Raw genomic sequence first — 12,208 nt, forward strand, 5'->3', positions numbered from 1 at the left:
TCTGATTATCATCTTGCTAGGGATAGACCTAGACGTGAGCATGTTAGGAAACCTAAACACTTTGATGATTTTCACCTTGCCTCACATGTGTTCAATGTGTTTGAATCATTAGATGGAAATGAGCCTAAGTCATATAAAGATGCTTTAAAATCTGATAAATCTACCGAATGGTTAAATGCTATGAATGATGAAATGAAATCGCTGCATGTTAACCATACTTGGGAACTTGTGCCTAAACCTGCTAATTGTTCTGTGGTAGATTGCAAATGGCTGTTTAAGGTAAAAAATGAGGTATATTCCATTAGGTATAAAATTAGGCTTGTGGCTAAAGGCTTTACTCAAAAAGAGGGTGTTGACTACACCGAAATTTTTGCCCCTGTTGTTAAATTCACTACTGTGCGTATTATGCTTGCTTTAGTTTCTCATTTTAATTGGGAATTGAAGCAAATGGATGTTAAAACTGCGTTTTTGCATGGTGAATTAGATGAGACGATCTATATGAAACAGCCCGAGGGCTTTATAGATCCAAATAAAGGTGAACATGCGTGTTTGCTTAAAAAGTCTTTGTATGGCTTGAAACAATCTCCTAGGCAATGGAATAAGAAATTTGACTCTTGCATGCTTTCTTTGAATTTTAAACGAAGTGACTTCGATCCTTGCCTTTATTTTATGGAGAATGCTCGTGTTCCTATCATTCTGTTAATTTATTTTGATGATATGCTCCTAATCAGTCCTTGCTTGAAATCCATTGATTATATCAAAAAGTGTCTAAGTGAACAATTTGATATGAAGTACTTAGGAGATGCCAAGAAGACTCTTGGAATTAATATTGATAAGGACCGTAGTAACAATACCTTATTTCTTAATCAAATTTCTTATGTTGAAAAGATATTGGAAAAATTCTCTATGAATTCTGCTAAACCTTCTTCTGTGCCATTAGCTGCCCATTTTTTGCTAAGTAAGACTCAGTCTCCTTCTACTGAATCTGAAATAAATGATATGCAATCTGTGCCTTAATCCAATGCAAATGGTTCTGTCATGTATCTTATGGTTTGTACTCGGCCTGATATTGCGTATGCAATTAGTTGTTTAAGTAGATATATGTCTAATCCCGGTATGCAGCATTGGGAAGCGCTTAAATGGCTTCTTCGTTATTTGAAAGGTTCGTTGAACTTGGGATTGAATTTTTCCAAATCTAATAAGGGTGTTGAATTAATCGGATATGTGGATTCTAATTTTGCTAATGATAGAGATAATAGGAAATTAACTACTTCTTATGTATTCACTTTGTGTGGCTCTTGCATTAGTTGGAAATCTGACTTGCAACGTATAGTAGCTTTATCTACTACTGAAGCATTGCTACAACTGAGGCTATAAAAGAAGCCATTTGTCTTAAAGGGATTCTTAAGGAAATTGTTTTTTAAATGGAGAAGTAGTTGTCTATTCAGACAGCCAATCAGGTATTCAACTATGTAAGAACCCGGTTTTCTACGAGAGAACTAAACACATACAGATTAAGTTCCACTTTATTCGTAATATAGTGGATCGTGGCAAAATTAGACTTGAAAAGATCCCATCCGAATTTAATCCGGCTGATAAAGGCACTAAATGCCCACCCATCGAAAAATTTAGGTCTTGTTTGGAGAATCTAAATTTCGAGACGAAAGGTTGATTAACTTTACGTATTTCATTTTTTATTGCTTTCGTAGTGTAATGTTATTTTATGCAAATAAATTATGTAATAACTTTTTTTTCTGTTGAGTGCAGGTACATTTACCCGGCAATGATGACCTCAACTGCTGTTCCGATGACTCATCTGGTCCAGGTGGAGATTGTTGGTGTTTGGGCCCAGATGATTAATTTAAAACCAACCCAGGCCCACTTCTGATAGCAGCCCACTCTAAAAAAGGAATCAGCCCACCACCACTTTTAGTACAGGTTTTATTATGACCGTTAGATTATCAAATCTAATCTCAGCCACACATTCCACCATATAAAACCCTATCCTCTCTCTCATTCAGCAAAACCTAAAAATGTCTCTTCTCTTTCTCCGCCACTTCTTATATCGGTCTTTTCTTCTGGTTCGTCTTTCATGGCGAATCTGATCTTCTCTGCCATTTATTCGCTCTTTGTTACTCGTTTGAGGGTAAATTTATTCTTCTGGCCCCAAAGGGTGAGGGATACAAAAAACCAATTAATTACTTTCCATCTTCCCAAAATTCTGCTGTGTTTGAGAATCTTTGGGATGTGTGTGTAGAGTCGGATCGTGGGTTTTTCTGCTGATACTAATCTGTGTGAGTATCTGTTCGGGTATTTGGATTTTCTGAGTGAGTGTTCGAGTGAGAACGGGTTTTGACAGAAGGTGGCTGTTTGTGGTGGTGTGGCTCGATTCTTGGAGTGCTGGAGGCACCTGGACAGGGACTTGGACGAGAACAACTTTGAGGACTGAGCCGGAAAGAATCGTCATCTTCACTGATTCGCAAGTCGAATCAGTAGGGTTAGCATAAATATTAATTATAATATTTTGTAATTTCTATTTGTGTTTATTATTCTATTTCCACTACACCATAAAAGCCCTTTTCTAACACTTATATCCGTTAGAAATAATTTTTCCAACGGCGAAAAAGGGTTAAAAAACGCGTGTTAGAAATCCAAGGTCGGAAATTTCTAACGGATATAACCGTTAGAAAAAGTAAAATTTCGTTAGAAAAATTAAATTTTCTAACGGTTATATCCGTTAGAGATGTAATTGTGACGGTTCTCATTGTAACACTTCTTGCTAAATGTCTAACGGATATTTCCGTTAGAAAAATGAAAAAAAGTAATAAAAAAAATATTAATTCATAATGCAATGAATTCTCCATGATGAAACCCAAAGTATATAAAGAAAATCTATATACCATCAACTATTACAATAAATTCTCCACCGTTCATTAACAAAAGTATCAAACAATCTCATGTACCATCAGCTATGTACTATTAGCTAGTACAATAACATTCCTATACACTAATAAAAAATGAATCAATCCATGTAAACCGAAGAAAAAAAAGAATACATAAATTTCACCGTTCATAAGTTTGAATTTATACGTCCAACCTTTTTTGGCTACTTCTTTCAAACATTTTTTGCTCCAAGTTTTGTTGACAGGTGCTTTGGAGAGCCTGAGAACAAAATCACAAAACCAGAACAAGCTCAAAATTTCATTTTTTTTTTATTTTTTTTTTATTTTAAGATAATAACATGTTGTAGGAGAAAAATGCAATTTCATACCTTTAAGAGAAAAATGCAATAGATAGTTGATTTTATACAGTGGTTGATTTCCCCTGAAAATATTCATTACTGTGCAACATGACCTTCAATGAAAAGATTAAGCATTATGTTAGAAAATATCATAAAAAATAAATAAATTACGCACTCACATATGCAAAGCAAAACCAATGCAATTATCTATATCTAGACTTGTATTTTTTGATCGTACACCATTCATTAACAGAGATTACTTAGATGAATCTTAGAATCTATAGTGATAGTATTCTTATTTTCATCCAATCTCTCTACCCAACTATCAACTTTTTCATACTTTTGCTAAAAACATTTATTATTTGCTAACCTGCTTAAAATGCTGCGGTCAGGTGGTTCTGTTGTGCCGTCATGCCGGTGCCGTTGTGCCATCGAATTCGTAGAAATATCTGTACTCTCTAACCCCGTTTCTCATAGGTGTTTAAATTTTTTATTGAATGATAATTATTCGGTTTGTAATAATTATTGAGTTCAACGGGTACCGAACACGTTCCGACCTAAAGAATTTGATGAAAAGATACGTGGCCCAGAAGTGTCGTATCTCTATGCTATCAGAGCGTTAATATATCTAGCACAATGCACTCGACCTGATATCGCTTTTGCGGCAAATGTGCTTGCGCGATACACTTATAAGCCTACCCGGACACACTGGAATGGTGTTAAACATATTATTTTTCGATATCTCCGTGGTACTGCAGATTTGGGGTTAGTTGGTTATGCCGATGCGGGATATAGACCTGATCCGCACAAAGCTCGTTCACAAACTGGATATTTGTTTTGTTAAAATGATGCATGTATGTATATCTTGGCGATCTACCAAAGAAACATTGGTGTCCACCTCCTCAAATCATTGAGAAATCATAGATCTTTATGAAGCTGGCAGAGAATGTGTTTGGCTAAGATCATGCAAATTTCATCCAGTTACAGACGAAATTCATGCAAATTTCATCCAGTTACAGACACGCCCAATATCTCATATACGAAATTCATGCAAATTTCATCCAGTTACAGACACGCCCACTATCATTTATGAAGATAATGCTGCATGCATAGTACAAACGAGAGACGGGTATATAAAGGGTGAGGGTGATAGGACCAAACATATATACCAAAGTTCTTTCATACACATGAGTTTCAGAAGAATGGGGAGGTTGATGCCCAACAAATTCGCTCATGAAACAATCTTGCTGATTTATTTACAAAGTCCTTGCCGACATCCACATTTGATAAATCGGTATATGACATTGGTATGAGAAAAGCCAAAATGAAACAAGATTGACAAACTATCTCAAAGTCAAATTGCTCATTTCAGGGGGAGCAATGGTGCGCTGCACTCTTTTTCCCTTATGACTGGTTTTGTCCCATTAGGTTTTTCAGCGAAGGTTTTTAACAAGGCAGCTTATGCAACATACTTAGTCCAAGGGAGAGTATTATAATATTTATTTACAAGTTGTGAACTAAGTCTAACTACTTGTGGATCAAGTTTAAGACTTGTGGATAAAGACTTAATACGTATCATGTTTTCCATTGTTGCTAGCATGACAATGTTTGTACTAATTCATGTATAAATAGATGTTTGGGTTTTGAATAATAAAAATCATCAACTTTCTTCAGCATCTCTCAGAAGCTCACAATACTACTTAATATTAATATTATAATATATGTATTCTTTACAGTTTGATATATATTAGTATTACGCACTACAGTTTACTTCGTATACATATATATACATATTTATTATTGTACTATATTTTTTTTTTGTTTTTGAAGAAAAAATAATGAATATTATTAGGCAATATGCGCCAAATGGGTAGGAAGTGTAACACCTTCCGTGCAAGAGTGACCATAATATTTAGCTATCGCATGGGCCAAACAATTTCCCGAGCGTTTAATATATTCAAAACAACAAGATGAAAATGAAGACGCAATCACACTAGTATTCTCAATGTACGCACCAAAGGATGCCGAGTTGACGGAGCAGCCCCGTAGGGTCTGGATAACCGAGAGATTATCACCGTCGATGATAACTTTGGGCCATTCAAATTCTTTAGCTTTAACCAGAGCTCGGAGAACCGCATGAGTGTCTCATTATGAATGTCTCATTATTAGGGCTGGGCTTGGGTCGTGTCGGACAATTACCTACTCGACTCGACCATGACTACCTGATTTTGTTAAAAATTGAAAACCATTTATCGTCCCCGGGTAATGGTTGGCAATCGACTTAGTCAGGTAAACAATGGGTGGTTGGTCGGTATTATCGGCCGTCTATTTTTTATTTTTTTGTTGTTTTTTTTACAATAATAAGATGTTTTAACAGTTCTTAAAAAAATATTCAAAATTTTGGGAAAACTTATGTTGTAAAAATCTTAACTTTAAAATTAAGATTTTTTTTATTAAACTTCTACAATAAGTAAATATATAACGAAGAATATGAAATAAAATTTACAAAATAGAAACAGTACGGAGAGGTTTATAAATTTTTGTTTTGAGTTTTTACTTCTTTTATGTATTATTTTAATATTAAAAAAAATAAGAATTATAATTAAATATTTATAAAAAAAAATTATTAAAAATTCGGTTGGCCGATATTTCCCAATTAACCGACTTTTGAGTAAACTGAAAATCACCGACCGACCCATTTATATGTGTCGGTTAAAATTACAGGCCCGGCAACAAATTATCACCTAAAAAAAGCGGATTGAAAATTGATCGGTTGGCTGATAAAACCGACTCATGCCCTGTAACACGTTCGTACATGGTAACTTAGCAAGAGAAGTGCCTGAACGTTTTATAAATTGAAAAGCAACACAGTCAAACATGTTCAGCATGTTGATGCACTCATCCACGGACGCGCCATATGAGAAGCCCGCCCCATCTCGATCCCTTAAAGCCTAATTACTTGAATTATGTTCCCTTCTATAATAATATATATTCCTCCAATCTTTCTCGTTGGCCATTTGTGCTGCTTTCAATGCCGCGAGGGCCTCCCCATCTACAGGTGGAACCACTCCCCAACGCCGCTGCACTCTCCATCCAACGCACTGACTGTTGTGGTCTCTTGCCACTACCGCCGTAATAAACGCGGCTCGATCGTCGGAGGGGAAGGCTGCGTCAAAATTTAATTTGAACACCCCAGTCGGCGGTGGTTTCCACTCACTCGGATGTACTTCATGTAGCTTACGTTTCAATAAACGTGTGACACCAGCTACGTAACTTGTTCACCGGATCCGGAGCGCCTCTTCCTGTTTCAAATTCTTGTTTCTATTCTATCATGTTTTCCATGCTACTGTCATGGCCATGCACCTTAAAATCATCACCGTTCAAAACCTGCTGCAATGTCTCCATATGATCCAGTACCAAACTGAGTCGAAACCGACCCCATCCAAGGTCTCTGGCAGGAAGTGCTGCTAAATCGCCTCCATGCCATTACATTGTTGTGAAGTCTCAACCTCACTATTACACATATCACACACGGGTGATAGCCTGACTTTTTCGACATTAGTTGGTAAGCATTCGGTCAGGAGTCCCCAAAACTCTGCTGATAGCAATCGCCCGTTTGGAAAATATTTTGCAGCCAACACTTGCGACAATAGACGATTTGGAGACTTCAAGATCGGCCATGCATAATGCTTATTTCACTAGTAGGGCAATATTGAAGCTTTCAAGATCCTTAAAGCCGAGGCCACCCTGTTCCTAACACTCACTACAATTGAATTGTATTTCTTTTTTAGTATATGCACTGACTTGAAGAGATATATACTAACGAGAGTATAATTATTTTACTTTTATGCATAAAGAAAGGTCTGTATTTATTATTCATCCATCACATCGTATGTTTCTAAAATGCTTATAAACATATGTAACTTCAAATAATTATGTCTAAAGTAGCACGTATAAATTATAAAATAGGGCGAATGGCAAAAATGCTCATCACAAGGGACTTAAATGCACATAGGTCCAGACCAAAAAACAGTCTTGTAAATAAATTCATACCCATGTCCTTTGTCAAAAATACCCTCATTCATATATTTTTTATCAATTTCATCCATTATACTCTAACTTCCTAAAGATTACACATTGACCTCGAATTTCAACAAATATATCACGAAAGCCCCATTTTCATAATTATTTTGATTTTTTTTTCAGGAAATAAATTTTTTCTGAATTTTTTTTCCGGCGTTAATTTTATTTTGTTTGTCTTTTTTTGAAAACCTTTTTTTTCTGAATTTTTTTTCCGGCCGGTCAACTGCCGTTAACCGCCAGTCTTCGGCACATTGACTTTTTCTTTTCTATTTTTAAATTTTTTTCTCACTAAATTATTGTGTTAACTACAAAATTGTTGTCTGAAATAGTAATATTGAATACCAAAACAGTAATATTACTAATATTACTGTCCCAAACAGTAATATTGCTAATATTACTGTCCCAAACAGTAAAATTACTGTCTCCGACAGTAACATTACTGTTTGGCACAATAATATTATGAATATTACTTTTCCGAACAATAATATTACTAATATTACTGTCCCAAACAGTAATATTATTGCATGAGATAGTAATATTATGGTCGGAGACAGTAATATTACGGTCGAAGACAACAAAATTACAGGTCAAGACGGTAGAATTTAATAATACAGTAAAATTATTGTCTCATGCAATAATATTACTGTCTCCGACGGTTAAATTACTATTGGAGACAGTAATTTAGCAACCAATACAGTAATATTACTTAAAATAATTTTTTTTAAGGAAAAAAAGAGAGAGAAGAAGTCAACGCCAGAGACCGGCGGTTGACCTGCCGGAAAAACATTCAAAAAAAAAGTTTTTCAATCAAAAAAAAATAGAATTACTGTCTTAAACAGTTAAATTACTATTATAGACAGTAATTTAGCAGCCAAGACAATAATATTAACTAAAATATTTTTTTTTAAGAAAAAAATAAATAAAAAGTTACTGTCTCCGACAGTTAAATTACTGTTCGAGACAGTAATTTAGCAGTCAAGACACTAATATTAATTAAAATATTTTTTTTAAGAAAAAAAAAAGTCAACGTCGGAGATCGGTGGTCTCCAGCGGTGGCGGGTCAAAATTGGAATAATGGTCAAAATTGATTAATTTGTGAAATTGGGGTGTAAATCATGAAATTGGAGTTGAATTAGGGTTTTGAAGGAATTAAGGGTAATTTTGGTATATTTAAAAAGTTTTTCTTATTTGCAAATAAATTTGAATGAGTTGAATTTATTTGGAAGACATTTTTTTTTAATTAAGTGCCCTTGTCTTGTCATGGCCCTATTTACCATTTATCCTATAAAATAGGTTTATAATGTAATTTGAAATCAAATTGTCAGCGAAAAGTATTATATGTATTTAATTTGTTTATTACCACGAATAAATCTTACCATAACAATAGACTGTTAATTTTGTAAGATATCACCCTAGGAAAATAACATGGATGATATTATAAATAATAAATCATTTACCAAAGTAGCCTTCCATTAATTATTTTTTATTAAATCACTATAAAATGGATTAACATCGAATTTTCTAATTTACCCCGACTATATTTTTCTTAAATAATTAATTAAAATCTATTTTAAATACAAACTATCATTTTACATAATTACCAGAAGTCAATATTATTCTAAATAAGGACATTATTAAAAAAGAATTATGATCGACCTCTTAATTAATCTTACACGCATTATCTATATTATATTTCAATTAAAAGTATTTACTTAAAATTGAAATTTAACTAGGACCCTAAAAGTGTTTATCAAAAAAAAAAAAAAAAACAATTTACCTAGAACCCTAATTACAAATAAATTCATAGGAATCCTAGAATTGTTTACGGATTATTGTTTTCGATTAAAAGTGTTTATTGAAAAAAAATCAATTTTACTTAGAACCCTAATTACAAACAAATCCATGGAATTTAAAAGTAATCCAACAAAACGAGATAGTAATTAGAACCCTAACTCCAAATCTATATGAACCCTAACATCATACTGATTATTTTTTTCGATTAAAAGTGTTTATGAAAAATAAAAATCAAATTTACCTACAACCCTAATTACAAATAAATCCATGTGAATCCTAGCATGTTATACTGATTATTTTTTTGATTAAAAGTGTTTATCTAAAAAAATGTCAATTTACCTAGAACCCTAATCACAAATCCATAGTAACCCTAATATCTTATATTGATTAATTTTTCGATTAAAAGTGTTTATCGAAAAAATTGTCAATTTGCCTACAACCCTAATCACAAATCCATAGTAACCCTAGGATCTTATACTGGTTAATATTTCGATTAAAAGTGTTTATCTAAAAAATATCAATTTACTTACAACACTAAATACAAATCCAAAGGAACCCTAGAATCTTATATTGATTAATTTTTCAATTAACAAATCCATAATAACCCTAACATGTTATAGAACCCTAATTACAAATTTACTTAGAACCCTAATTACAAATGCATATGAACACTAACACCCTCCTGTATGGATTATTTTTTGATTTTTTTACAAATCCATATAAACCCTAATTTTGTTATCACCAACAATTTGCAATTTCAATAGATATCAAAGTTTTGAGAACATCATAAAAAGAAAATCAAGTGATCAGAACATGTCACAATATGTAGAAAGGAGTATTTTTTAAAAAAGATCTTATTCAAATACCCTCTTATTTGATCTTGTCATTATTCAAGATTCGATTTATTCACTCATTATATTATTCTCATTATACTATTGTTCACAACATGATTAGCCTAATGAGGTTTACATCGTAATTTACAATACGTAAAGACATCATTGTAATTTTTTTTCTTATTGCATTACTAATATAGTGTTTTTCAAAATATCTTTTTGTACATCATAATCCTATCTACTATTGTGATTTTGAGACACAAATAATAATCCACAATTATGTTGAAAATTCGAAAATTACATTTTCAACACTTTAGTTTAACAATTCGTACATAAGCCGAAGGAAAAAGTTGCATTAAAAGAAGGATTCACACGCAATTTACAAACACAAAAGAGACAGATGCTTTAATACACAAATAGGACAAAACACATATCTAATTACATTACTGTAAGTTTGTAACCATCAAGCTGGTACAATAATTCTTTAAAATTTAAATAAAACATAAGAACTATATTTCAAAAAAAAAAAAAAAAAAAAAACACTTCAATCCAAAGAGCTGGAACTAAAAAAAAAAGAAAATGACATCAACTCCTTAAATGATTCAGCATAATCATCTTATCCTCACTGCCTATAGCAGGGCAGTCGTCCTCCATTCCTCCTCCTCCACATCAATACGCACTGAAATTCGCACGATAATTTGTGAAAACCACTCTGTAGAATCAGACGCCGCCTCCGCTACTCAGATCACATTAGCGTGGAGTCGTTTTTGAAATTCAAACTCCCACTTTCACGCAACGGTACGTCTAAAATTAACGACCGAGATTTGTGAAATTGTTATCTTTGCTGATGTGACAACGTGAAAATTTAATTATGGAGAAAATATTAATTTCCAACCATAAGATACGATAGTGAAACATAATTAAATTTTATTATTAAAAAATATTTTGAATTTACCTTAAAATTAGAAAAAAAAAAAAAAGAAATTGAGTCCATCTTTATTGCACATATCTAATGGGTTTTGTCAAATTTTACCTATGAAATGAAATATGAACAATTTATAACCTAGTGCTTTGAAGGCAAAATTTAAAAATAAAAAGGAGGGGGAAAGTATGGATGAAGTCCAAATGAGAGGGACGTAGCTATAATTAATTACACAAATCCCCAAACCCTAACTTCCACACCATGTTTCTTTGAATTTCAATTTCTTTGCTGCTCCGAAAATGTCTGACATCCCTTCCGACCTGTTAAAAGAAATACTCCGGCGAGTCACCGGCGAGCCCCTCTTGCGATTCCGAATAGTCTGCAAGGAGTGGCACCGCATCATCGACGATCCATCCTTCGTCAGAATCCATGCCCACACTCAAATCTCCTCCAACACTCTCCTCATCAGAAACTCAACCACCAATACCCTCCTCTACTCGTTAAATTTGGATTCCCTAAACCCTAACGAATCCAAACAAACCATTGAAGTAACCGCCGTCAAACCATTCTCCCGATCAGGCGTCACCGACGTACCTCATTTGCCGGCGCCCTCTTGCAACGGTCTGATTCTCTATTCCCATTATTACCAAAATAATAAGGCGTGGGTCGTATGGAACCCGTTAACCCGCGAGTTCCACGAGTTGCCCCAATTCAAAACCAAACCCTACGCCGAGTCGAGCTTAGCTTGATGTTTGTATTTAGAGAAGTCATACGTAATATTTTTTTGCAACTCAATAATGCAAATTCTGGATTATTTTTTTCCAGGTTGTTGTTTTCCGGCTAAATCATTGGTATTTTATTGTTTGCAATTCAATAATACAAATTCTAATATTCAATTTGCTATTTGCAGTTCACGATGTCATAGGCGTCATTTGCTATTTGCAGTTCACGGAGTCATAGGCGTCGGTGGTGTCGTTTTTAGAGTATGAATTTGTACAATAAATAGTATTTTTTTTTTTACTAATTTCTTCATTTTTTCTATTAATATTTGTAAGAGAGATGTTTGAAAATTTGTTTTGATAGAGATATTTTTAGGGGATTTGATTTTGATTTGACTAAGGGTATTTTTGACACAATAAATATTATTAATTTATTAAAATATAGAGATTTTGACTTGGATTTATACACATAAATTATAAGATAGAGGGAGCTATAGCGAATTGCCCCTTATAAAAAATAAAACTTGATTTGCATTCTTGTAGATTTGAACCAGTTGCAAATTTAATTCCCAAAATTTCTCCTTCATATCTTTTATCTTTTTGATAAGCAAAAGAA

General features: G+C 33.4%; 1 protein-coding gene and 1 long non-coding RNA gene across 2 annotated transcripts; one reads left to right on the plus strand and one right to left on the minus strand.

Moving 5' to 3' along the window:
• Positions 1 to 2,880: 2,880 nt before the first annotated feature.
• On the minus strand, positions 2,881 to 3,673 carry LOC148771758 (uncharacterized). Its single transcript, XR_016030526.1, has 3 exons — positions 3,612 to 3,673; positions 3,272 to 3,354; positions 2,881 to 3,162 (listed from the first exon to the last, which is right to left on the minus strand). It is a non-coding gene; the product is annotated as an uncharacterized LOC148771758 (long non-coding RNA).
• A 7,499-nt stretch (positions 3,674 to 11,172) lies between these two features.
• LOC148771759 (F-box protein At3g22350-like) lies at positions 11,173 to 11,622 on the plus strand. Its single transcript, XM_088815214.1, has one exon. The coding sequence runs from the start codon at positions 11,173 to 11,175 to the stop codon at positions 11,620 to 11,622; it is 450 nt and encodes a 149-aa protein (XP_088671340.1).
• The last annotated feature ends 586 nt before the right edge of the window (positions 11,623 to 12,208 follow it).

Source organism: Erythranthe guttata, chromosome 3 (genome assembly GCF_056151865.1).
Source record: "Erythranthe guttata isolate IM_541 chromosome 3, IM_541, whole genome shotgun sequence".
Classification (NCBI taxonomy): domain Eukaryota; kingdom Viridiplantae; phylum Streptophyta; class Magnoliopsida; order Lamiales; family Phrymaceae; genus Erythranthe; species Erythranthe guttata.

Bases quoted from the DNA above. Each gene is read 5' to 3' on its own strand.
- LOC148771759 (XM_088815214.1), top strand. From the start codon at position 11,173: ATGTCTGACATCCCTTCCGACCTGTTAAAAGAAATACTCCGGCGAGTC.